Genomic DNA, 23,695 nt, shown 5'->3' on the forward strand with positions numbered 1-23,695 from the left:
AATGCACCTTCAGGATATTTCTAGAACAATTTTTTTTTCACCTGCGCATTATCGCTAAGATCTGTCGCATTCTATCTGCTAGTGACGCGGAGATCCTAAGTGGTGCGTTGGTAACGTCTCGCTTCGACTATCTTAACATATTGTTCTCTGCTCTTCCCAGGTGTGGTCATAAAAAGTCTGCATTGTAATAGACGCTGCTGCAGCTCGAGCCCTGACCAAAAACGCTACTCATTTATAAACTATTACACAGCTTAGCACTTTCCTATCTCGGTAATGTCATGGTACCTTGTGTTCCATTCGGAAATCTTGGGTCAAAGGGCTGAAAGAGTTGAAAGAGAGTAGCTTCCTGCTTGCTGTGTAGACTTTTTTTTTTTTTGGGCGGAGAGCAAATGGAATCGTCATTATCGCATCACCACACTAGAAACTGATAGCCTACAAATTTACTGTATTGTTACTGTTAACTTGTAGTAGTGATAGGTCTGCATTTGTTTAGTCCAAGACATAGTTGTGTATTAATAACAGGAGTACTTTTTATATTTACGTAAATGTCTATTTTCTATTGCCCCCTGCATTGCAGCGACTCTCCCTGTTTTGGTCTTTTTAAAAAGTGGAGTTCATGAAGACTTCTGCTCATCAATGGCACGATAGTGCTTGAGAGGCTTGGTGAGTTAAAGCAGGAATGATGACATTGCCACAGCAATTGTCATACAATGACCTCATTTGGTGAATTTGCATCCGGAAAATGCAGACAGGTTTCACTGTAAAAGGCACACATGCATGTTCACTTCGTGGTGGGGTTTTTTTTCACGTTGGAGTTGTTTTGTGTTAAAGTCGGGTGGAGTTCATTTTATTTTGTTCCTGCTTTACTGTAAAATCAAAATGGCAATTTGTGGGACGGTCATTTTGTACCTATGGGATGGGGAGAAATGTGATGGGGAGGGCCTCCAACATACATTTTGGGCTTAGGGCCCCAATTTTGTCAGGGGCGGCTCTGGGATGGTGAATGGATGATGACATTGGATGGGCGATGGATAGTGTCAGGCTTGCAACAGCCAGTTGCAGTCTTGTCTACTGAGTCAGTAGCTTTGATTGTTTTTTTTTTTAATAAGAGAGATCATCACGTAGGCCCTTCTTGGTTTTTCTAAGACACAAGCAGCTGAACTTAATATAAACACATCCTGTATTTGTCATCGTCTGCGAGGTATCTCTGCTTTCCATGACTGCCGCTAATGATGATGGATGGATGGATGATGTTGGATGATTGGTTTTGGTGATGGATCGTGTCTCTACCTGCTCAAGGCTAATATGGCCAATGGAAGCGAGCTTGAAAGTTGCCGCGTTGCACTTCTAAGACAAACACGTCAAAGTGTAGCCGAGCGCATTGCTGACGTGCTGTTGGTTGTTTTTCGCTAGTGCCACTGGTTAACATTCATACGTGTTGATGTGTCAATGTCCCAAAACACTGAATTATTCACATTGATGTGTGATGTAACTCTAAAAGACTATTTTATTTCTTAGAATGACTTTATGTTCTCCTTCCAAAATAGTCAAGAGTGAACTTTTTAGAATTTAAAGTTATCACATAAAAATAGTCGGTCCTAATTATGAAGGCATCGTTAACGCAACCACTTGATGTTTCTTGCTCATACATGTAATCATAATCGTGCTGATATAAAGGGGACAAGCCACAACATCGCCAAAAGGCAAACTGAGGAGCAACCATGGACAAAGGTATGATGGCCTCTAATGTTCAACGTATTACTCTGATTTCAATATTGACTAATCATTTTTACTTTTCAGGTTTACATTTGAACCCTTTTGAAATATGATTGTGTGGAACAGTAGACTGGCTTCTTTGTACACGTTAAAATATGTCACAAAATCTTAACAGTTTATGTACAGTATTGACATTTCCTAAGACGTGCACGTACCTTGCTTGAGTTCAACTTTCCAGACTTGCGCTACTTGGCACCTGGGCCCCCTGAAGTCAGAAGAATATAAGTCTAATGCATTGTTATTATTATTTTAATCTGACAAAAGGAGAATCCCCCCATTATAGAAAGTCAGTGAGCGGACTTTTTTTTCAGCACTAGAATTTCAGGGCTCAACCCAGCACTTTTTATTTCACGACGTTTTTATGAAGCTTTACAATTTGACCCTTATTAGTGGAGCATTGTAAAATAGCTTACAATTCCCTCCAATGATATTCATATCGAATTTGATGAAAAGGTACATTTACACTTGGATGTGCTTGCAAGACCACGATCAGGGTTTATTGCAACAAGTACGAGGACGCAAATCGCTGCATTGGGAAAAGGGGCAAAAAGGGACCAATCAATAGGCATCATGGGATAAGACATTTTACAGATGACGCCAAGATGAAGTAAATTCAGACAGCACTTCCTGTTTCGCTCTTATTTTGAAACCCATTCAAACCACGTCCGGCGCACGACTCAGCGGACTGACACTAACTTTTACGACATCAACAGTAAGACTTGTACGGCTCTTAAACGTGTTATTTTGCATAGACAATATGTGATATAGTCACAGTGTTGCTAGTCGTCAATGAAATTATTGCTACTTTTTGTAATGAAGTAAATTATTGTGACTTGGTGACACTTTCACCAACAAATGTATGCAGTCAATGCCATTTATATATTTTTTAAAAAAGTGCTAGCCAAATGTAACTGTCAATAGAATATTGGTTGATTTTTAAAAACGGATCCTCGGACTGGAGTTAGAAGCCCACACAACGTATTGCAGGGATTCATCAAAATCTCCCGATTACTCACTCTGGGTCTGCCATTGAGGTAAACTGAATAAAACGATATCTAGGAACGTTAACACAGTTGTGATAGCCAAAGCTGAGATGAACTATCTACTCTCATTCTTGACATGAGGCCCTGCCAAGTAGAAAACACACACACACACACAAAGTGTATCAAGTCAATGTCAAATGAAGTGACTTGACGTCTCGTGCAGTTGTTCTCTTCCTGTCGCTCGTGACGCTGGCCGGCGTCTCCTCTCAGCCAATCGCAGACAACCAGCGAGTCTTCTCCATCGCAGTCAGTCGAGTGCAACACCTCCACCTGCTAGCCCAGAGACTCTTTTCAGACTTTGTGAGTATGGCCAGTAAACTATAGTCGTTGCACAGGCTCTCTTTTTTTTTTTTTTTTTTTTTTTTTTTGTCTGTCGTTGTTTTAATAATGGTGATTTGTCGGTTTGTCTTAGGAGGGCTCCCTCCAAATGGAAGATCAGCGTCAGCTCAACAAAATCTTCCTGCAGGATTTCTGCAACTCGGATTACATCATCAGCCCCCTTGATAAGCACGAAACGCAACGAAGCTCGGTCATTTCGCCAAACCTCAACTAAATCTTGAACACTTTGCACAAGCCTCTTTCATTCAACTCAACAATTTACAAATTATTCTTCAACTCTCATCTTCAACTCAATTGACTGGGGTGACCATACATCCAAATTTGTCTCGACACGTCTTGTTTTTAAATGCCCCAAATAGTGCTAGAAATGGATGGTGGATGTTTGACACCATTTACGGTACCAGTCAAAAATTTGGAAACATCCTCGGATTCAGTGTCTTTACATGATATAAAAATGTCCTGAATTATAGATTCATAATCAAGCCATTGACATTGTGAAGAAACATTGATGGAATTAATTGAATGTTTTGTAATTGAGGTTCATCAAAGTCGGCATCTTTTGGCCCAGATAACGTCTTTGCGCTTCTTGTAATTTCTCAGTCAGATTTATGATGTGGTTGATGCTTTATGACCTCGAATCATTGATTAATTCATAATGAAGAGTTAAACGCGAAAATGTCTCCATCTCATTTGAATATGAAGGCGTTTCCAGACTTTTGACTGGTACCGTTTCTCAAAAGATGAGCAGAGAACCTGTCCAAGAGGGACATGCCTCTTCAAACTTTACAATCACTATACTTCTTAAACAGAGGGATGTACTTCATGGGAGCCGTTTTCAGAGCTTCCTTCACCCTGCCATATGAAAAAGCAAAATAGACATAACAATATACACCTTGGATTGAATCTCTGGATTCTTCAAATACATCAAAATATGCCTCTGGGAACAAACGAGTGAATTATTTTTATGAACAAAGCCTAACTGAAAAGATGAAGTGAACTGTGAAAATGATCACGTTGAATGAGTGATGATGACATATTTTAACGGGGTTTAGGTTCTGAAGCTGTTGTCCATCTCCTATCGACTGGTGGAGTCGTGGGAATTTCCCAGCCATTCCCTCTCTGGCGGCTCTTCTCCAAGAAATCAGGTTTCTTCAAAACTGTCTGAGCTGAAAATGGGAATCCTCCTGCTGATCAGGGTGAAAGCACACACACACACACATATGTAAATATGATCTAAGTGTGGGAACTCTTGAATGAGGAATAAGCTACTCGCTCAGGCCAATCAAGATGGAGCTGAGATGTTCTCCGACAGCTCCCCCCTCCAACTGGCGCCCTACGGCAACTATTACCAAAGCGTGGCGGATGACGAATCCTTGAGACGAATGTATGAACTGCTGGCGTGCTTCAAGAAGGACATGCACAAGGTCTGCGCTGTTCCACCGATGTGTGCGTTTGTGTGCTTTGTAATGATGACATTCAATGTATAAATGTCTCCGCAGGTGGAGACTTACCTGACGGTTGCCAAATGTCGACTCTCACCAGAGGCCAACTGTACTCTGTAGAACCGCCCTCATTCAGTTCGCCTCTTGTTGGCTCATATTGTCATATTTGACACAGAAGTCAAATCCTATCATGAAATAAAAGTGTTTGCGCTCATGCAGTCAGTTGTGAATTTCGGAACACCTGAAAAGGAGAATATATGGGCAGAACCATTTGCGGCTCACTCGAAATGTGAGATGGGGGTCATGCAATAATGGTTTTTATGCCAGAACCGTTTTACAGCACAACCGGGAGTTTGATGCGCATTGTGCAGTGTTCCCTCACTATATCGCAATTCGTCTTTCTATATCTTAGTTTGTGCTGTTTGGATGTGGTGAAGTACAGGCAAGCAATAGTCTCAGACACAGACCGACCTAAATATGAACAAATTAACATGACAATGAGGCACACCTTGACAATACACAAGTGGCTGGATGACACTGATTAGTAAACACGAGGAACAGGGCTGATGAGAACAGGTGGATACAAAAACCACAAGTGCAAACATGAACACGGACACACAATAAAAACTGATCCTGACAGTTTTTGAACTTTCACCCGACAAACATTTTGGACAAACAAAGCATTTTTCTGTTTTAAAAAGTTGCTTTTCATATATGTATATCATGTATGGTGCACCACAGGATAATTTAAGTTGCCCATCCCTGATCTAGTCTAAATTGTGTTGATATTCCATGTTTTCGCTCTCGAGTCCAGACAGCCGACGGTCGTTCCTCTGCGGCCCATAGAGGGCGCCAATGACTTCCTTTTGCTTTCCCTCTCACTTCCGGTCTGCTCGGCATTCTTCGGCTGAGTTCGGCCGCTAACGGTCGGAATGTTCAAATCCCGCCGCAGCCTGAGGTGAAGAAGAAAGAAACGGCTAGAAAGACTGCGTCGGAATGACGGTGCTGCAGGAGCCCGTCCAGGTAAGAACAAATACCACTTTTGGTTTTCCTGTTCCGACTGGACGGGGGACGCCCGCTCTCGGCCTGCCACTGGTCTTCCGCGTCCCGGCGGCCTCAGCTGTCGCTTCAGTCCGCCCGAGGGTACGCGTTCTCGGGCCGCACGGCCACAGGCCTCCCGTCGCCACAACGACCGCGAGTGGCCGCTTGCTTAGGTTTCAAGTGGTCTTTTGCGTTTTTCCATCTGGAGCAAGTGTCACGAAGGGCAATTGCCAATGTTAGCCGTGCGAGATTTCCAAATGTTTCACGGCTGATAGAACCGCGTTGAGCCCGTGGAAAGGGAGAAATGAAGGAGAAGTCAGTCGAGTTTACGTTCACGTTGCAAGCGAACAGTTGACTCCCAGAAGGAGGACAGCAAAAATGAAAGATCGGTTCGTGGATTTTCTGCTCTCAAATGTTTGATTTGACACCGAGGAGAGGTGCTAACGCGGTTGCTCTGCTAACTGTTGTCGCAGCTAACGCGTCGAATAGCATTTGAGAACCGTCTCATGCTCAGATCATTTGCAAGTGTTGATGACAGTTGTTGAGTTTGTCGCATGATGGGCGATTTGGGAGAACGAGCGAAAGAATTTGAGTGTGGCCTCAATACCGGCGAGCATCACGGTCCTCGTTAGCATTGGAGCCAGCAGCTGCTTATCTTCCGTGTCCAAAAAAAAGAGGGAGCGCTTCATGACTATTTTCAAGAGTTTCACGTTTACTTCATCTACTGTCACCATCACCGCGGTAGTTCACCAAGTGCGTGAGACCGCTCGGGAAACAATCAAGACGACATGGATGGTGAACATTAGCCCATTTTCACGCTCTTGAGCCTCGACGTGATCCGAGAAGTTGCTGCCTCCCGTATACATTGTTTGACGGAGACTTGTTGGTTTAGATAAGTGGCAACTTATCATCTTTGTAATGTTGTGTAGACAACCGTGGTGTTATTATCACACGTGATGACATCACTCTGTCACGTGCTTGTTTGATTCTGGTCGAATGAATATAAACTAGTGGAAAGTAAACGTATGTGCTGTGCGTCCAGGCTGCAGTGTGGCAAGCACTCAACCACTATGCCTACCTGGATGCCGTTTTCCTTGCGGAGAGACTCTACGCTGAAGGTAACCTGGGCGCTGGCATGTGTTTGTGACAAGTGCAGTTGTGTGTGAGTGTGAGAGACACTGAGCCCATGTCATGTGTATGCGTCAGTGAGGTCGGAGGAGGCGCTGTACCTTTTGGCGACATGTTACTATCGGTCTGGGAAGCCTTACAAGGCTTACCGGCTGCTGAAGGCTCACAGTTCGTCCACGCCGCAGGTGCGCTTCCTGTTGGCCAAGTGCTGCGTGGAGCTCAGCAAGTAAGTCACCCAAAGGGGGTCGAGTCAAAGCGCCAGAGGGCGTCTGGTGTGACGGCAACTTTATTGTGTGCCAGGTTGGCGGAAGGTGAGCAGGTACTGATCGGCGGTGTGCTCAATAAACAGAAGAGTCAAGATGATCTGGTGACGGAGTTCGGAGACTCGGCGTCCTTCACGCTGTCGCTGCTGGGACACATTTACTGGTGAGGTGACGTGTGACCTCGCGCCGCCTTGGCCACCTGTCTCACCTTGTCTCTCTGTGGTCCCGAGCAGCAAGACAGATCGTGCCGCTAAAGGTGCTGAATGCTTCCAGAGAAGTTTGTCACTCAACCCGTTCCTGTGGTCTCCTTTCCAGAACCTTTGTCTCCTAGGTAACGCCTTCCCACCCCGCACAACGGCAAGGGTCTCCTTGCACGGTTGTCGTTCCACTCCTGTCTCATTGTGCCTGTCCCCCGCTACGGGTTTGGACTGTTTCAGGAGACAAAGCGGATGCAGATCAAGTCTTCAGATTGTCCTCTTTGCAGCATTGCTCAGTAGCCCCGCCGCCCCCTTCTGTAAGCCCAGCACAGAACCCCTCGCATCGCCTGGACACCGCTTTCATGGAGACGCCGCAGCACACACTGGTACTTCTCCATTTTCCTTCACGTCGTGACATAAGATCGTGTACAATGTCCGAACATTGGTATCAGTCACTGTCACGAGTACTACTATCTTGAAATAAGACTAGTATTGGCCCGATACCTTGTATCAATACTCGCCCATCCATATTAACATTCAGTACCAGCCAATTCTAGACCAAGTCTGAAAAGACGTTTAAAAACGTCTTTGGGAGTGAATGAGTTAAGGAGTGTTTTGTTTTTTTTAAGACCTAACTGAAACATTTTATGTTCACAAAACTAATAACAAACTCTAATCAATATGCCCTTTGTTTTTCTCTTTGTTTGTTTCATACGCACTTTTTTAGGAGTTAAATCGTTTGAATTTAGAATCTTCGAATGGAAAGCAGACCTCTGATTTGTCGCTTTCCTACATCGACTCGTCCCTCATCTCTCCGGAGACCGGCTCCCTGTTGGGAAATCCCGTCTCCCTCGCGTCGGCCGGCTCCTTGTTGGCCAAACAGAACAAGCCCAAGAGTGGGCGGAGTTTACTGGGAGGACCCAATTCGCTCAGCCCGCTCACACCGAGGTGAGTGCCGGTGTGCGGGCGTGCGTGTTCTTTCGCCGTCCCCTCATGCGGTGTGTGTTTCTTTTGGCTAGCTTTGGCATCTTGCCGCTGGAGCCCAGCCCCGGCGACCCGGCATATCTGCAGAACTATTCGTCCAGCATGGAAACCCAAACCACAGCTTCCAGCAAGAAGGTAGCAACCTTGAATTGATACGGTCCAGTGGATGTCTCCGCTTCCGAAATATGATGAATTGATCTCCCTTCCTTGTGGTCTGTCAGACGGTATCCAGGATCAGTCAATCCAAGTCGGTGTTTAGTCAGAGCGGGAATAGTCGCGATGTCCTCCCCATTCCCTTTAACCCTTCGCAGACATCGGCCCCTCACACCAGGTAGCCGCCATTCTGTCTCCCCTTTGCCGTCTGCTGCCTGGTGTAACGCTTTTTTTTCCTCTCGTCACAGTGGTTCCCCTCAGGTGCTCAGTCCCAGCATGTCGGCTCCTCCCAACGTTCAGCCCCGAAGAAGCTCCCGACTCTTCACTAGCGCCAGCTCCACTGCCAAGGTAGCGCACGCTTTGGGACACCTTGAGCCTTGCCGCCGGGTCACGCCCTCCCTCGGCCCGGCGACTCGGACTGTGTTTGAAGTGGCAATCCTGATGGGCGTTGTGTGTCGTGAGCGCAAGGGGTTCCTCAATGAATCCCACATTGCGTCTTGAAAAGTACTGAGCAGCAATGCGTGTCTATCCCATGATGCATTGCGCCAAAACAGAAAGGCTTTGGGTTTGGCGTTTTCGGGCCCTTTTTTAGGGGGGCGGGCGAATTTCTGAGCTGTGGTGTTCATATTTAAGTAGAGCAACAGATGACAACTCAAAGGGACAAATGCAACGTTTTTTTTAATCCATTTTGCAAAATACACGCAGCTTAAAACAATGTCATGTTCATTTATTGTTGAATGTGTACGTTCAGCCGCTGACGTCAACTGCGACTTTGCTCCTGCAGGAGAACAGCAAGAAGTTAAAGATGAAGTTCCCCACCAAGATTCCCAACAGAAAAACCAAATGTAAATCCACCAAGACGTCAAACAGCAGCAACCTGAACGAGAGCCTGGACATCCTCCGCCTCGATCCGGGTCTGACTCTGGCCGACGCCAAGGTGCCGCAGCACCAGAGAGCCGCCGCAGGTAACGTCCGCTCGGAAATTTGCCGCCGCCATCGGCGAGTCCGTTAACCTGCCACGTCACGTGTTCCAGACGGCGTGTTGGCGTTGCTTCGGGAGCTCGGGCGCGGCTACCAGGCGCTGTGCTCGTACAACTGTCGGGAAGCCATCGCCATCCTCACCTCGCTCCCGCCGCAGCACTACAACACGGGCTGGGTCCTGACGCACATCGGCCGAGCCTACTTCGAGCTCGCCGAGTACACGCAGGTAAGAAGCGCCCGAAGCGGGTAGCACAACTAGCTTAGCCAGTATTTGAAACGGAGAGGAGTCGCGCATGGCGGGGAAAGTTGGTCTTTGGCTGCGTCCGTTTATACCTTGTAAAAGCAGCCATTTAATGACGCGTCCATCCGCTCCAGTGGTGGAAGGCAGCATGGGAATTAAACTTCCCGCTAGTGAATCATACAGTTGCCATCACAATTCGAAGCAGAATTTGTCAGTCACGACACGATGCTTGCCGTGGTAGACAGACGTCAGTTTGCGCTCTTGCCCTTGCATGCCCCGAGGTGCAAAATGGAATTTTTGACTCACAAACGGCGATGCCGTTCCGCTTTGGGAAGCGCTTTGATCGTAGCATCCTGTGTCGATAAAATATTCATTTCTATTCTTTCTACGGGAGTTGATTCAAGTTAACGCGGTGGAACAAAAGGACAAATCTGTGTTTTGGGGGGTTTTTTCTCAATTGATGTCTGGATAGGCGGAGCGTCTGTTCAGCGAGGTGCGCAGGATGGAGTCGTACCGGGTGGAGGGCATGGAGATCTACTCCACCACCTTGTGGCACCTGCAGAAAGACGTCGCCCTGTCCGCTTTGTCCAAAGACCTGACGGACATGGACAAGAACTGCCCCGAGGTCACGCTCTTCTCATCACCCCCTTCAAAGGGGGTTTCGGCGCCGCCGCTCGCATCCTCATGCGCTCTCTTGTGTCCTTTGCAGGCCTGGTGTGTCGCAGGAAACTGTTTCAGCCTGCAGAGGGAGCATGACATTGCCATTAAATTCTTTCAGAGAGCCATCCAGGTGAGCCCTCGTCGCCGCGGTTACGGTTGCTTGATGGGGTTGTTGGCCAACGGCACCTGGAAACAAAAATGGAGTTCTCGGCCAACCAGACTCCAGCTCCTGATGTCACTCACTAGGCCATATATAACTCACTCTTTGGCAGCCATTTGCACTCATTGCAACCCTCGAGTGCCAGCGACGATTGCACATTTTGACTGATTTTTTTTCAAGACTCGCAGAATATTTTGTTCTGTGATTATTTTTACATTGCATTAAATGAAAGAATACACTCTTCTTTCACCACACACCAAAAAAGGATTCTTTTTCTGTTCTGTTGAATCAGCAGTAGAACATGTGTATGTTTTGGGAAATTAAGTCGCTTTAGTCAAAATCCGGAGGAAAAAAGTGCTTTTGTTTAAACAACCGTATCAATCAAAACGGTGACTTCGACAGATATGTTTTTTTTTTGTTTTTTTTTTGCTTTAGTAACACCTTTTGGCGCGCGTCCCATTCAGGTGGACCCCAGCTTCGCGTACGCCTACACGCTGCTGGGTCACGAGTTCGTCATGACTGAGGAGCTGGAGCGAGCGCTCGCTTGCTTCCGCAACGCCATCCGAGTCAGCAATCGACACTACAACGCGTGGTACGTCAAAGCACGCCGCGGCGTACGTTTGCGCTGCGCCGCCGCGGCCAAAAGCCAACCCGGCAAAACACCTCGTGCCGCCGCAGGTACGGTCTGGGGATGATCTACTTCAAGCAGGAGAAGTTCAACTTGGCGGAAATCCACTTCAGGAAAGCTCTCAGCATCAACCCTCAGAGCTCCGTGCTGCTCTGCCACGTCGGAGTGGTACGTTGGCTGCCTCCTCGCCTTTTTTCTTTTGTTTGTTTGTTTTTCATCTCTTCTCGGTGCGGCGCTTAAGTCCTTCTGAAATGTCCAAAGAGGCCCCAAGCATGCGTCTGTCTTTAAAAACTATATCACTGGTGTCAAACTCAAGGCCTGGGGGCCAGATCTGGCCCGTCACATCGTTTTAAGTGGCCCGTGAAAGCAAATCAAAGATAGCAACTTTCATGATGCTTGCTAAAATTTCAAATTCTCATTTGTAACAAATAAGAGTGACACTGTAAGCATTTTCTTGTTACCAAACCCCTCAATGCAGTAACTTAAACAATCGACGAATAAACCAATATTCTTGACTTCTTTATATGGTTTCGCTCATAATGGCCCTCCAAGGGAACTAACATCTGGCCTGTGACAAAAATAAGTTTGACACCCCTGAACTATATCAAGGAGGAGACGCCGCTGTGTCCAAAATCATGTGGAAACTATTGCAGGTGCAGCACGCGTTGAAGAAATCGGATGCGGCTTTAGAGACGTTGAACAAAGCGATTGGGATCGACCCGAAGAATCCTCTCTGCAAGTTTCACCGAGCATCCATCCTCTTTGCCAACGACAAGTACAAGGTGACGCAGTTCGCAAAATACGAGCTCGCAGCGACGGCGTGATGTTCAAGTGTTAGCCCATCATAGTTGGTGCCATAGATAGAATTTTAAGTAGCGAAAGACAGATTTTTTTTGGGGGGGGGGGGTGAAAGTGAAAATAACAGGGTCCAAATTTTGGGCAGGGGCTGGTCATTTGTTGTTGGTTGTGGGGTTCACTAAACTGTAGATGAAGATGTACAGGCTCGTCCAACGGTGCCATTGCAGAGTTTTAGCCAGATGAACCGAAATCATTTTGATCCACAATCTAAGAGCATCACCTGTACATGCAGGCAGCACTTCAAGAGCTGGAGGAGTTGAAGCAGATCGTCCCCAAAGAGTCGCTGGTTTATTTTCTCATCGGCAAGGTATGGTTAAAACACGTTTTGTTCTTGTGTACGTTGTAATCCAATCAGAGAAGCTTTTCGTGTTTTCGTTCACGGTAGACCACGTGAGACGTGCGGTCGTTGTGGTCACGTGTGTGCGTTTGCGTTGTCAGGTGTACAAGAAACTGGGTCAGACTCACCTGGCGCTCATGAACTTCAGCTGGGCGATGGATCTGGACCCCAAAGGAGCAAACAACCAGATCAAAGAAGCCATCGATAAAAGATACTTGCCCGAAGATGAAGGTACATCATCATCGTCGTCCTCATCATCAAGATGGCGATTGTGATGACATCATCACGATTGTGTTTCAGCCGCGGTGGAGGTGGACGACAGTCAGGATAGCAGCGTCATGACGGACGCGGATGACTCGCTGCTTCACACGGCCGAAAGTGACGTTCTTTAACCCTGCCGCGTTCTCACGTGAATCCCCTGTTGTGTTGCGATTGGTTGAAACAGACTGTGCTGCTGTTGAGCTCCGCCCCCTCCTGTTGTCGTTCAGCACAATCTCTGATACCAGAGGTGGGATTTTTTTTTTTTAATGTTCTTTTTATCATAGTTATGGAATCGAGTCAATAAATATACCATCCAAACGTAACAGCGCACCACTTCCTTTTTGAAAGTTTCTTCGGCTTTCGTTGCATTTGGAAGCATCACTTAGTTTCTTCGTGCGAAAGAACAATTTTGACATGATGTCCTTCCCTTGGTTGGGATTAGGGAATGCATGAACGATTGATTCTAAGCGCTTCACACTGACGACCATTCACCTACTGCTGACGCAGCATCAGGAGCAAGTGGCCGTTGAGTATCTTGCTCAAGGACATGTCGTCATGGTCGCAAAGGGGCCGGGGGAACAAGCATCCATGTTGTGATGTTGATATTTCGCCACCACAACTCCTCGTGCTGAAAATCTCAAAACACAGAAATGGGAAAGAAGTTTTCCCTATCTTTGTAATGTGTCGTGGTATATACTCTACAAAAGTCCCTTGTTGATCAACGGGGGTTACATTTCAGAACTCTTCCCATAATCGACAAGCCAGCAAAAATAGCGGTCTTTAAATTAAATTGTTCGAATCTATTCCGAGGCAAAACACGGATGTGAAGTTCAGCTTTTGTCCACATCGGGTCGCCATCGTCACATTCAACACTTGTATCTGCAACTGAACGGCTTTAAAAGGCTTCGTCGGTGTGGATTTGGCTGACGTGAAACGGTGAGTTGAGACCATGCAGCTCTCATGGGAACCGGCTTAGGGGTTTATTTAGTCACCATTTGTTCAATAAAGCAATTGATCGCAAATTGGTGGCCATGTTTCTCCTTGCCCAGCTGTAGGGGAGGGAATCACAACTGGTTCTAGCTAGCTGCGCAAACTTGTATTCAGTTAGTGACCGGTGTTAATGTGCAATTATGTATGCCGGTTCTGGTGGTAGACACAATTTTTACACACACACTTTGAATACCTTGAAAATAGAAAGGACTCTGATGACCTCTAAATCACCTTTTGCATGGCGTAAAAGAACAGCACAAGTGTTTGTTTTCCAATGGCTTTAGTACAAATCAAACAACTTCTCCTTTCTATGCTATTACTTGGCAAACAAAAGCGCCGGCCCAAAAGTTGCCGGGCAGCGGGCAAAGCGAGAGGATGGACGACGTCACGTGACTTCCGACTACCCGACAGTGACAATTACGGCGTGGGTTGGTCACAGCGAGTAGAGCTTGAGTTGCTCTTCCATGTCACCCTCCGTCACCTCACCCAGAGCCTCCGCGTTCTCCCTCAGGAGCAAGAAGATGGCTGCCAACTGCTCCTGTTGTACCCTGGTGGAACAGCATGATGGACGAATGGCGGACGGACGATGGACGAATGGCGGACGGATGGCAGACAGATGGACACGTTTGGTTAACCAGTGAGTAATTGCGGTGCATGTCAAATCACGTCCAAAACATCTCTTTGAAGGGAATGCTAAAATGGGTCATCCCAAACTATTTTAAGCTTCATATGAAAACTTGGATCTTCTACTTGTTTCCATGAAGCAACACCCCCCCCCCACCCCCCGCCATTGAGTCCACTTTCAGCATTTCAAAAATCATCACAGTTTTGTCGACTCATCTTCCATTTGGTTTTCTCGTAGTCACAGATTAGCTGAAAGAAAAAAAAGCCACAGAAATGGAGCTTGAAAATTGTATTCTGTCTTGCTGTCATGGCTGACTTGCCCAAATTGTGCAGGCAGCATCGGTTGGGTTCTCAGTGACACAACGTTGGTGGGAACAATAATAATTGTCTGTGCCATGTGATCGTTTTTTGCCTGTCATGCAAGATGGGATTGACCTCAATTTACCCTGAAGTGATTCTAGTGAGGGCAAGCGCTACATCAAATGTGTTTTTTTTTCTTAAATATGACAAAAATTCATCTGTCAGACTGGCTGACGAACTTGAGCACATTCAAAAAAAATTAACCTTGAAACTGACCTGATCAAAGTCTGCGGGGGGGGGGGGGGGGGGGGGGGGTTTGGAGGGAAGAACATATTCTGGCCTAATGCACCTCAACTGATATAAAAAAATCCTAAACAAAGTTGTTGATGACCGATGGGCTCAAGTCAAATGATGTTCAATATTCACTTGACGTTGCTTGTACAGCAAACGAACGCAACATGATGGCAGACACATTTAGGATTGCTTGGATCGTATCGTTCCTACTTGCTGACCTTTGCTCCTCCTCCATTTCTTCCTTGGTCATCAACGTTTCAAATTTGTTGGCTTTCTTTCCGGGCGTGAATGTCACTTTGTCCTCCTCCGCCGCCGCCACCTCACCTGCAACACAAGCGGAATGTTTTCTCGTAAGCCGCCCGTGTCCAGTCGTGACAGCGCCACACGAGCAGATGAATCCCTTAATTGAATTACAGCCGATTAAGTCTTTTTGCCTGACAGGATGAGCGCAATGGTTTTCTGGGAACTACAGAAGGGACACACATTCTCATAAGCTGCATTCATTTGCTCTTCACAAATACGCCAACTTCCTGGAGATCTCGATATTTTTGCCAGGTATCTTTAACAGTACAATAATGTTATTACTTGTGACCTGTTGTAACTGTCATATGCTTGTGCAGGAGTTTTTTGCCTCACTCAAATTATCCTCAAATGAGGGTAGTTCGAGCGTGGTTTTTTTTTTCTCCCCCTCTCCCTCCCTTGTTTCTTTCTGACTTTCGGGTTGAGTGAACGCTGGCGCGTTTTGGCTGCCGCTGCTCAACCCGTATTGTTTTGTGTTTTTTGTTATTGTAAAGTGTCCTTGGGTGTCTTGAAAGGCGCTTATAAATAAAATCTATTATTATTATTATTATTAGAGTGGAAGTCACAACGATGGTCCATGTGCGGAGTTGTTTTTTTTTCAGCATCACAATCACACAAATCCTCTGGAAAAATGTTGCTCAGAATGATATGGTCCTGCGCGACCTCCTGAGTGTGAGCGTTCTTACCATTAAAGTCCACGTCCACTGCTTGCTCCGCAACAGGTTCGGAAGTCGGTGGGTTTTCCTGGTCGGATCTTGTGAACGGTGCTAACCCAGATTGATCGAGGTGAACCGAAACCTGGTCAGCCACAACCTGCAAGACCTCATTCTGTGCTGATTCTGACTGGATAACAGATTGCACTTCTGAGACTGGTTTTGAGGACGGTTCTTCTTCTGGAACGACCTGTGCTACTGATACTGCATCAGAAACTAGCACTGCTACTTCTGAGTCTGCTTGAGAGCATGGTTCTGCTTCTAAAATTTGTTCCAGAACAGGTTTTACTGTGGATTCTGAGACTTGTTCCTGAACACTACATGTGTCTATGGCAGATTCTAGCTGAGTAACAGTTCCAGGAACTGGTTCTGGTGCTAAAAGTGTTTCACATACAGGTTCTGGAATTGGTTTGGGGGCTAAAAGTGATTCACAAACGGGTTTTAGCTCGGGGATAGATTCTGGTATTGAAAGTGGTTCAAGTACAGGTTCTGGCTGTGTCACAGTTACTGGAACTGGTTCTGGTGCTAAAGGTATTTCAAGTACAGGTTCTGGCTGTGTAACTGTTTCTGGAACAGGTTCTTGGGCTAAAAGTGATTCACAAACGGGCTTTAGCCAAGAGACAGTTTCTGGTGTTGTAAGTGGTTCAAGTACAGGTTCTAGCTGAGGGTTAGTTTCTTGCACAGGAACTGGTTCGGGTCTGGCGACGGCTTCTGGCTGAGGGACAGTTTGTGGAACGAAATGTGAGGCTAAAACTGGCTCATTTTCAGAAACTGCTTCTTTAACAGAGCAGAATTTGTTAACCGGGTCTGGAAAAAGCTCGGAAACTTTAAGTCTTGTTGGTTCTAAAAGTGGGTCTGGTATTGAGATTACTTCTGGAACAGACATTGATTCAGAAACAGGTTCAGGAAGGTGGTCATCTGTTTCAGAGACTGTTCCTGCACAAGACTGGGACTCTTGGACAGGTTGTGGCTCTTCTGCTGAAACCGCTTTTGGTTCTGGGACAGCCTACAAAGACCAAAGATAAACGGTGATTCTTAGTCATTGATTTTGAGCCAAAAAGAAATTGTCACACGAGTCCAGAGTTCATTGAAAACACACCACACGTATTGAGCGAGCAGTTTGTTGTGAAAAAAAGGTAGTGCTCTTCGAACCCGCTGCGTCATTTAAGTGTCCTCTATCTCTTCGATTGCGCAACAAGTATTAACGGTGTTGAAACTCTGGCACTTGTCCGCGTACCCTTAATTCTTTGCTGAAAAGAAGATCAAGTGTTGCACTTAGCCAGGAGGAAAATATTTTAGCTGGTGATGTTTCATTTGAAATGTCACACTGAAGAGTTGATTGAACTGCGAAATTCAAAGCGAGGTATGGGGCGATATTTCTGACAAGCGGTTACACCTCTAGCCATTATAAACGTGTGTTCTTCCGCCATTGTCACCGGCCCCTTAAGACAACCACAACCGTCATGCAAACAAGTTGACACTTCCACGCACACACCGTCTTGAAATTGGGAACCCCCTTATATGTATACTGTACATGCTTAAGGACACAGTATGTAGGGGTGTGTCCAAGCAAGAGTGCAACATCCATTTGCACTAAGTATGATCTTATTTTTTCATCTTTTCTGAATTTAGGTGACGCCAAACCTGTCATCTGCAGGTCACGTCGCACTTGACAAGCTGCCACCGCCAGATGCGCGCGCGCCCTGACTCACGTCTTCCACACACGGTGCCCCTTTCGGAACTCCATCCCCCTCCACGACGGCAGAGTGCAGCCTACCTACGTGAATTCTTTGACGATGAAGCGACAACAAAGACGCAAATTGAAAGGTAAGCCCATGTTACCAAACACCTTCAGCGCGATCGGGTCACCAAGAAGACCCTTTCATACATCCCCGACCTGCCCCACTAAGTGTACCGCTTCGGGAGGAATTTTCACTCCAAACTTGGAACTTGTTTCAAAGTTCCAATAAAAGCACATTAAGTGCCGTCACAAGCAAACGCTAGATCGAGTGGTTGCAAAGCTCCGCGCTAGGCTTATTTAAATAAGTCTCATCTTGTAAAGGCGATTAACATCGAGCGCATCAAAACAGGACAAGAAACGATTTAGGAGACAGCATATTCGTATTCGTCCGTTGCGCTTTTACACGTCTGACTTGCGGTGATTTATTTGCACGTTACAAAGACAACAAATCAGTGTGATCAAGTTTAATGGGGAAGGACTGCCAACCTGAAGCTGAGCCGCTAAGCATCCGGACGTAGGCCCGTCGTCAGAGGCGGCTTTGCGCCGGCGTCGAAGAAGCACAGCGGCGGCCACCAGCAAGGCGAGCGCAGTGAACACGACGACACTCGGTTCTACTTCCAGCTCCATGACAGACGTAAAGTAACAGACCAGCGCTGTAGTGCGCGCACACTCGCGCCGGCGACAAGGGCGCTCTTTTGTAATCCCATGTCAAGCGTCTGTCCGAAAACGCCTCCTGGCACGCGCACGTCCGGTCATGTTTCAAAATAAAGCCGCGTCCGAACTTTGCTTCTCCGAGTTTGGCAACGCTCAAATGATGCGCGGACGCACATCTTTCCCCTGAAGAGTCCGTTGAAAGCGGGAAATTATTGAATATGACAACTACTTTGTTTGGAATGATGAAGAGAAGCAGTTAATTGGATAATCCAAATGTGGGAGTGGTACATGTTAGGTGGCGAGTTTTGACAAGTTTAAGAAATTCACTCCCACCCCAAAATAAAGAAAAAGGAAAGAAGCAAAGAATTGGCCAATATGATAACCAGGGACTGCCAAACACATCCAAGTATAAGGGGGCTCAACGTGATATAATCCAGGCGAGTGTGGCCCAAAAAAAAAAAAAGAAATCGAGCTCGAGTTTGTACACCGCCGAACGAACCGCAGCCCGGTGGTGACATCACTCAATGCCATTTAAATCTTACTAAACATTTTATTGATCAACACAAATGATGTTTGACAAGGCACATGTGCTTCCTGAACCAAGTTAAAACATCTCCACCGCAGGAACGTCTTTACCATGGTAGAATAAAAAAAATTTAAAAAGTGGCAGTGCGTGCAGTGGCATTAGCGCGACGAGCTCCTCGCTTTACTCAAGCAGTCATCGTGAGCGCGGACATCTCCGTTGGCCGCCATGCCGCACGTGCGTCTCTTCTTCCTGTGGTGGGATGCGGCCTCCCCTTGCAAACATGACTCGGCCTTCAGGGACCAAAAAAAAAAAAAATAGTCGAAAGGCGTCAGCTTTAAAAGAAAGAAACAATCGGGAGAGCAACCTGACACAATATACCTCTGAGTCTGAGTCAGATGAGCTGGATGAGGATGAGGACGAGTCGCTGGAGCTGTCAGACGCGATGCCCGTCGACTCCTGCAGGTCAACTCGGTCAGCCAGCGCCGCCAGATCGGGTCGTTCCTGCTTCAGGATCCTGACCGGTACACACGTAAGAAAAAACACTCAACATGTGCCTTGTTAACAAGATCAGCCAGATTTGGGCTCACAACAAGAAGCTTAAAACACAAGTGACAGCTCGCAGCTGGAAAAACCTAAGGGATGGGGCGTTGGCAAGTCAAGGCAGCACTGTCATGGTCATTGTCATCATGGAAATGGCACGCTTCTTACCGGTACCACTTCCTGGATAGTTTGGGCCGCCCTCGTACGGTTTTGTGCCACACGATGGGGAAATTTGTGATGCTCGCAAAGTTCTGCGTGACGGCGATGGTCGTGTCCAGATTGAGCACCACGTGCCACCAGCCGCCTGTTAGTGACAACCGCAACATCAATGCGCATGTTGGTTGCCTGAGCCTCGCCAAGTTCAATTTATGGTCTGCATTCGGGTCAAACGGTGATCAAAAGAGGCTCACGGGTATTTCTAAGTCAAATCATCTTCCAACTGACCTGGCACAAAGACTGTTTCTCCAGGTCTCTGCAGGATCTCGAGCGGTCGGAACTCGGGAGGCCAACCGGGCTGCTGCGTGCGGGGGTAGACCACGTTAAACCAGGTGATGGCCTCGTCCTGCTGGTTGCCTCCATCTTCGCGGTTCACTTTGATGAGATCTCGAGGTGTGTTGGTGGGGAACAGGCACCACCTCTTATGTCCTTGGACCAGCGCGTTCCAGGCACTGGTGCCCAACGGGTCGATGTGGATGCCAGTGCCAGAACGAGCAGGGCCCATCACAAACCACCTGAGGACAAAAACATAAAAATCGGTGTCACGTCGGATCACCATGGTAAGAAGGTCCTTGCAAGGGCCACTCACCTATAGGGCGGACGTCGCTTCTCTCCGGCGAATTGGAAGAGGTCATCGGTGAAGTAGACGGGCACCTGGTAGTCTTGGAGCAGTTTCCGTCGTTTGGCGTGCTCGCCGTAGCTACTGTCGAAGATGTAAAGCGGGCTGTCGTCACGTGTGCTCTCCAGGTAGTCCACATAGTACTTCATCTTCATCTTGACCGAGTAGCCGTCGTTGTCCTCGCCGCATTTGAACTTTTGGTTGCGATACTTGCGCTTGAGCCGCTCCACGGTCCATTTTTGCTGCGCTGCCCAAGACTCCTGACAGCGGAGCAGAACCACGGGCTTGTAGGGCCTCTCGAAGCGTTCGATGAACTTGTCGGGGCTCAGACGCAGCGCGTCTACTCGTTCCACATTGTCCTGTGGCGACAAACGTGGACAAAAGCACACTTTGAACCTTTGCACATTTGGACTAGCCTACAGTGCCCCTGACGTTGACGTTTTCATTGTCTGCCGTCTTGACTGCTATTCAGCAAAGGATATCATTGTAACAACTAGTAAAGTTACGATCGGCCAAAGGTTGGCTGGATTGTGTGATCACGTCGAGAAGATTCTGGAAAGACCGTCGTCGTGATTAGTTAGCCGCGGCTAGCTGCCTTTAGCTTAGCCTCGCGTGCTATTTGCCGGTTACCTTGACGGAGCTGTGCGACACGTTGAAATTGTCATGATAAGCGTGCTTGATCCAGTCTAACGAATCCTTCAACTCAGGCCTGGCGCTCCGTTTGGCCTCTTTAATCCTCTTCTTGCTCTTGTGGTTCATTCCTTCCTTCCTTCCTTCCTTCGATTCGGCCAGCGACGCTACTTAATCAAGCTAACGAGGAGCTAGCGCTTTGTGCGCTCGTTCGCTTCTGTGTTCTGATCAGGACCGAAAATTATCCAGCGAGCTAATCCCTTGATAAGACGTGGCAACATGTCCAACGTAGCTCCATGTCAGCTCTTATGACACTGAAGATCATCACATATAATTCGCCCGAATGGCGAGGGGGCAAGAGCGAGTCGAGTTAGCGGCAGAGGGACACAATGCTATCGCAACTGGTTGTCAATCTGGGACACGCCCCCGAAGCACTTATTCGTTGCTCATTGGCCAGTGCTCATACAAAGGAGGCTCTTTCCATTGGTTCTACTGTTGGACGGGTCCTCCAACCAGTCACATAAAATGATTTGATTGGTTGTTAAAGCACCGTGCCGGAAAAGATACGATCGCAATTGTAATGACAGGAAGACATCCCGACAGTAATTTGCCCCAAATTATCCCGACGTATCCTAAAAGGAGATGAACGACATGGGACCCGAAACTACCACAGTGACTCTTAGAACATTCACCTTTGAGGAAACCAAGAACGACTCGCACGAGTCGCTGAGTGTGTCCATTCCTGAGGTAAAACTCGTGAAATCCGACAGGGGCTCCGCAAAGGGCACGCAAGCGATGACGGACGCCTAGCACTGGCCAATATCGATGACAAAACGGTACAACGGCAACTTGTCGCTGTCGGGGGGCCTCCTTAATTTGCTGTTGTTTGTTGTGTTGTGTCCATGCGTGGTGGTTTTTCCGAAGAACTTTGAAACGCCCCGTTTTGTTCGTGGTCATTGTACGCGCCGAGACAAACCGGAAAACTAAAATCCAAAAAGTTGAGTTTAGCTTTTCTCCCGATGCGACTTTGTTGTCGCTTCATCGTCGTTGTGTATCAAGGCCAAAATGGTTTCATGACTTATACCGCTTTGTGTTAAGTGCCACCATATTTGTTTAACGTGTGATGCACAGCCTATCAACAGGATTGATGTATTGGTGGGCCAAAACCTTTGGTAAATAAACACAGCGATGAAGAAATAACTGAGTGTGACTTATTAAAGGTTATTTACTGTGCGGCCAGGTGTTGGACCCGCAATATGGCATGTACGTATGGCCCAGTGCAGTGGTGTTGGCTCAGTACATCTGGAGCAGAAGAGCTGACGTGAAGGACAAGACCGTGCTGGAGGTGAGGCTGCCGAACACGAATGATGATGATTGACAACGATGATAATGCTGACGGTGACGTCTTTGCTTCCACAGCTGGGTGCAGGTGTGAGTCTTCCAGGCGTGCTGGCGTCCCGCTGTGGCGCCAAGGTCATCCTGTCTGATAATGCCGACGCGCCGGCGTGCTTGGAAAACTGCAGACGCAGCTGTGAGGCCAATGGTCTGCATGACGTGTTAACAGTGCCTCTCACCTGGGGGGAAGTCTCCCCCGACCTGCTCCAGCTTCCACCACTCCACCTCATCTTGGCGTCCGACGTTTTCTACGAGCCTCGGGGTAACCACATCCACTTGACCCGAAACAACCCGCAGGAAGTCGAAACCTTGTATTTGCTATTTCCTACCTTCCACTTGTATCTCCATCTGATTGCAGACTTTGAAGACGTCCTGGTCACCGTGGTTTTTCTTCTTCGAAAGAACCCCAGCGCTCAATTTTGGGTGACATACCAAGAACGAAGGTGCGTGAACATGCGCACTGTAACGGCAGCTGTACAAAGCACAAAAGCATTTGCGTTCGCAATAATGTGTTTCCACGTCTTGCAGTGCCGATTGGAGCATTGAGGCGCTGCTGCACAGGTGGAAGCTGGCCTGTGTGGACGTTGATCTGGAGACATTTGAGGCCAATACATCTGAGTTGGCTGGATCCAATTTACCCGGCAACCACAGTATTCAGATGATGATTGTGACGCTCAAGACGGACAAGGACACATGAAAGGCCACGTCCATGTTTTTCCCCTTAGCAGAAAGTGACAATGACAGCAAATGGAACCAAACGAAGGCCAAGCGGGTGCACCGTTTAGTTTTCATCTATGGAGCTTTGTTGGATATGTTGGCGAGGACGACAAATCAAAGGTGTCCATCAAATGCAAAACGTCCTTTTCTGACAAGTTCATGTCAAGTCGATTTTGTTTCCATAACCCTCAATCATGGGGAAAGTCTCTAAGTCTTTCACATGTCCACAGTTGACAAATAACGACATCTTTTGATCTTAACCTCCAGGAGGGCAAGGAAGAATTTCCCCCCAAAAAACATCTGTGGGGGGAATGAGAAACCTTGACAGGGGCGAGGATGAGAGAATCCCCCTTCCATGATGGCCAGGAAGCAATAGCTGCTGAGTGGGCAACATTTAACTTAATATGGTGCGATACAATGTCAGTGAGAATAATAATATCATATTATAATCATTCTATATGTACACTGCTGAGTGCATTTGTTTCTTGCTCTTTGAATGATGAAAAAGATGACATAAAGGTTGATTTTGAAATCACAATTGATTTGTGACATACAATTAAAATATCTTCAACTTTCCAGCAATTTAATTGCAGCCTTAAAGAAGCGTGGAATTGCCAGTGTGACGTTAACATTTTTTGACTGTCAAACTCATTCGAACGCATTGAAATCGGTCGAACGAGTTTGCCTTTTAAAGGCAGTTCCATGCTTCCGTTATTTAGGTTGGGAATTGTAATACATTGAGAACACGGAATGATTTGGGCTAAATTGCGGTGCTTTTCTATTGTTTCCTTTTTTTCTACTTGTCTTCCCACGGACTTGCTGCACAAACACAGTAGTTTCTCTCGCATGGAGAGTTTTATAAATTGCATTGCGTGCATTAAAAGAATAAAAAAAAGTTGCTCGCTTTCTCATCTTCGTGTGTTGAAGCCATTTGGGTCCCGAAA

At 47.0% G+C, this 23,695-nt stretch overlaps 5 protein-coding genes across 8 annotated transcripts; 3 read left to right on the top strand and 2 right to left on the bottom strand.

Moving 5' to 3' along the window:
• Positions 1–2,378: 2,378 nt before the first annotated feature.
• On the top strand, positions 2,379–4,814 carry gh1 (growth hormone 1). Its single transcript, XM_086132898.1, has 6 exons — positions 2,379–2,383; positions 2,963–3,119; positions 3,232–3,348; positions 4,211–4,354; positions 4,436–4,582; positions 4,658–4,814. Exons 1-6 carry the CDS (start codon positions 2,379–2,381, stop codon positions 4,718–4,720), a joined length of 633 nt encoding a protein of 210 aa, XP_085989024.1. The 3' UTR covers positions 4,721–4,814.
• A 645-nt stretch (positions 4,815–5,459) lies between these two features.
• On the top strand, positions 5,460–12,815 carry cdc27 (cell division cycle 27). Its single transcript, XM_086133740.1, has 20 exons — positions 5,460–5,623; positions 6,684–6,759; positions 6,848–6,995; positions 7,070–7,195; positions 7,266–7,363; positions 7,470–7,615; positions 7,957–8,177; positions 8,249–8,348; positions 8,435–8,544; positions 8,615–8,714; positions 9,151–9,331; positions 9,401–9,573; positions 10,061–10,213; positions 10,298–10,378; positions 10,873–11,000; positions 11,087–11,204; positions 11,690–11,818; positions 12,127–12,201; positions 12,333–12,462; positions 12,532–12,815. The coding sequence occupies exons 1-20, from the start codon at positions 5,597–5,599 to the stop codon at positions 12,621–12,623; spliced, it is 2,412 nt and encodes an 803-aa protein (XP_085989866.1). The 5' UTR covers positions 5,460–5,596; the 3' UTR covers positions 12,624–12,815.
• Positions 12,816–13,745: 930 nt separating this feature from the next.
• On the bottom strand, positions 13,746–18,083 carry LOC147192950 (uncharacterized). Of its 2 annotated transcripts, none has more exons than XM_086134087.1 (4): positions 17,941–18,083; positions 15,687–16,719; positions 14,919–15,024; positions 13,746–14,030 (listed from the first exon to the last, which is right to left on the bottom strand). In XM_086134087.1, exons 1-4 carry the CDS (start codon positions 18,079–18,081, stop codon positions 13,916–13,918), a joined length of 1,395 nt encoding a protein of 464 aa, XP_085990213.1. In that variant the 5' UTR covers positions 18,082–18,083; the 3' UTR covers positions 13,746–13,915. The 2 variants fall into 2 exon arrangements, with proteins under 2 accessions (XP_085990213.1, XP_085990214.1); XM_086134088.1 differs by having other exon boundaries at positions 13,746–14,355.
• Positions 18,084–18,638: 555 nt separating this feature from the next.
• On the bottom strand, positions 18,639–20,782 carry jmjd6 (jumonji domain containing 6, arginine demethylase and lysine hydroxylase). 2 transcript variants are annotated; one of them, XM_086134095.1, is made up of 6 exons: positions 20,640–20,782; positions 19,980–20,368; positions 19,619–19,905; positions 19,343–19,478; positions 19,013–19,148; positions 18,639–18,924 (listed from the first exon to the last, which is right to left on the bottom strand). In XM_086134095.1, exons 1-6 carry the CDS (start codon positions 20,766–20,768, stop codon positions 18,793–18,795), a joined length of 1,209 nt encoding a protein of 402 aa, XP_085990221.1. In that variant the 5' UTR covers positions 20,769–20,782; the 3' UTR covers positions 18,639–18,792. The 2 variants fall into 2 exon arrangements, with proteins under 2 accessions (XP_085990221.1, XP_085990220.1); XM_086134094.1 differs by having other exon boundaries at positions 18,639–19,148.
• On the top strand, positions 19,016–23,659 carry mettl23 (methyltransferase 23, arginine). Of its 2 annotated transcripts, XM_086134113.1 has the most exons (6): positions 19,016–19,163; positions 19,643–19,722; positions 21,880–21,984; positions 22,059–22,296; positions 22,393–22,477; positions 22,563–23,659. In XM_086134113.1, the coding sequence occupies exons 3-6, from the start codon at positions 21,901–21,903 to the stop codon at positions 22,729–22,731; spliced, it is 576 nt and encodes a 191-aa protein (XP_085990239.1). In that variant the 5' UTR covers positions 19,016–19,163; positions 19,643–19,722; positions 21,880–21,900; the 3' UTR covers positions 22,732–23,659. The 2 variants fall into 2 exon arrangements, with proteins under 2 accessions (XP_085990239.1, XP_085990238.1); XM_086134112.1 differs by lacking the exons at positions 19,016–19,163; positions 19,643–19,722 and adding an exon at positions 21,051–21,386.
• Positions 23,660–23,695: the final 36 nt, after the last annotated feature.

The sequence above is a fragment of the Hippocampus guttulatus genome, chromosome 16, assembly GCF_054856545.1.
Source record: "Hippocampus guttulatus isolate MCC_2025c chromosome 16, RoL_Hgut_1.0, whole genome shotgun sequence".
Taxonomy (NCBI): domain Eukaryota; kingdom Metazoa; phylum Chordata; class Actinopteri; order Syngnathiformes; family Syngnathidae; genus Hippocampus; species Hippocampus guttulatus.

Coding starts and splice junctions, on each gene's coding strand:
- gh1 (XM_086132898.1), top strand. Junction 4,355..4,435: donor GAATCCTCCTGCTGATCAGG/GTGAAAGCACAC, acceptor CTACTCGCTCAG/GCCAATCAAGATGGAGCTGA. Junction 4,583..4,657: donor TCAAGAAGGACATGCACAAG/GTCTGCGCTGTT, acceptor ATGTCTCCGCAG/GTGGAGACTTACCTGACGGT.
- cdc27 (XM_086133740.1), top strand. CDS start 5,597: ATGACGGTGCTGCAGGAGCCCGTCCAG. Junction 5,624..6,683: donor TGCTGCAGGAGCCCGTCCAG/GTAAGAACAAAT, acceptor CTGTGCGTCCAG/GCTGCAGTGTGGCAAGCACT. Junction 7,364..7,469: donor CCAGAACCTTTGTCTCCTAG/GTAACGCCTTCC, acceptor GGACTGTTTCAG/GAGACAAAGCGGATGCAGAT.
- LOC147192950 (XM_086134087.1), bottom strand. CDS start 18,081: ATGGAGCTGGAAGTAGAACCGAGTGTCGTCGTGTTCACTGCGCTCGCC. Junction 16,720..17,940: donor GCTTAGCGGCTCAGCTTCAG/GTTGGCAGTCCT, acceptor TGGTCTTTGTAG/GCTGTCCCAGAACCAAAAGC. Junction 15,025..15,686: donor AGTGGACGTGGACTTTAATG/GTAAGAACGCTC, acceptor CTTGTGTTGCAG/GTGAGGTGGCGGCGGCGGAG.
- jmjd6 (XM_086134094.1), bottom strand. CDS start 20,768: ATGAACCACAAGAGCAAGAAGAGGATTAAAGAGGCCAAACGGAGCGCC. Junction 19,906..19,979: donor AAGCGACGTCCGCCCTATAG/GTGAGTGGCCCT, acceptor TTTTGTCCTCAG/GTGGTTTGTGATGGGCCCTG. Junction 19,479..19,618: donor AGAAACAGTCTTTGTGCCAG/GTCAGTTGGAAG, acceptor TGTCACTAACAG/GCGGCTGGTGGCACGTGGTG.
- mettl23 (XM_086134112.1), top strand. CDS start 21,282: ATGAACGACATGGGACCCGAAACTACCACAGTGACTCTTAGAACATTC. Junction 21,985..22,058: donor AGGACAAGACCGTGCTGGAG/GTGAGGCTGCCG, acceptor TTGCTTCCACAG/CTGGGTGCAGGTGTGAGTCT. Junction 22,478..22,562: donor GTGACATACCAAGAACGAAG/GTGCGTGAACAT, acceptor CACGTCTTGCAG/TGCCGATTGGAGCATTGAGG.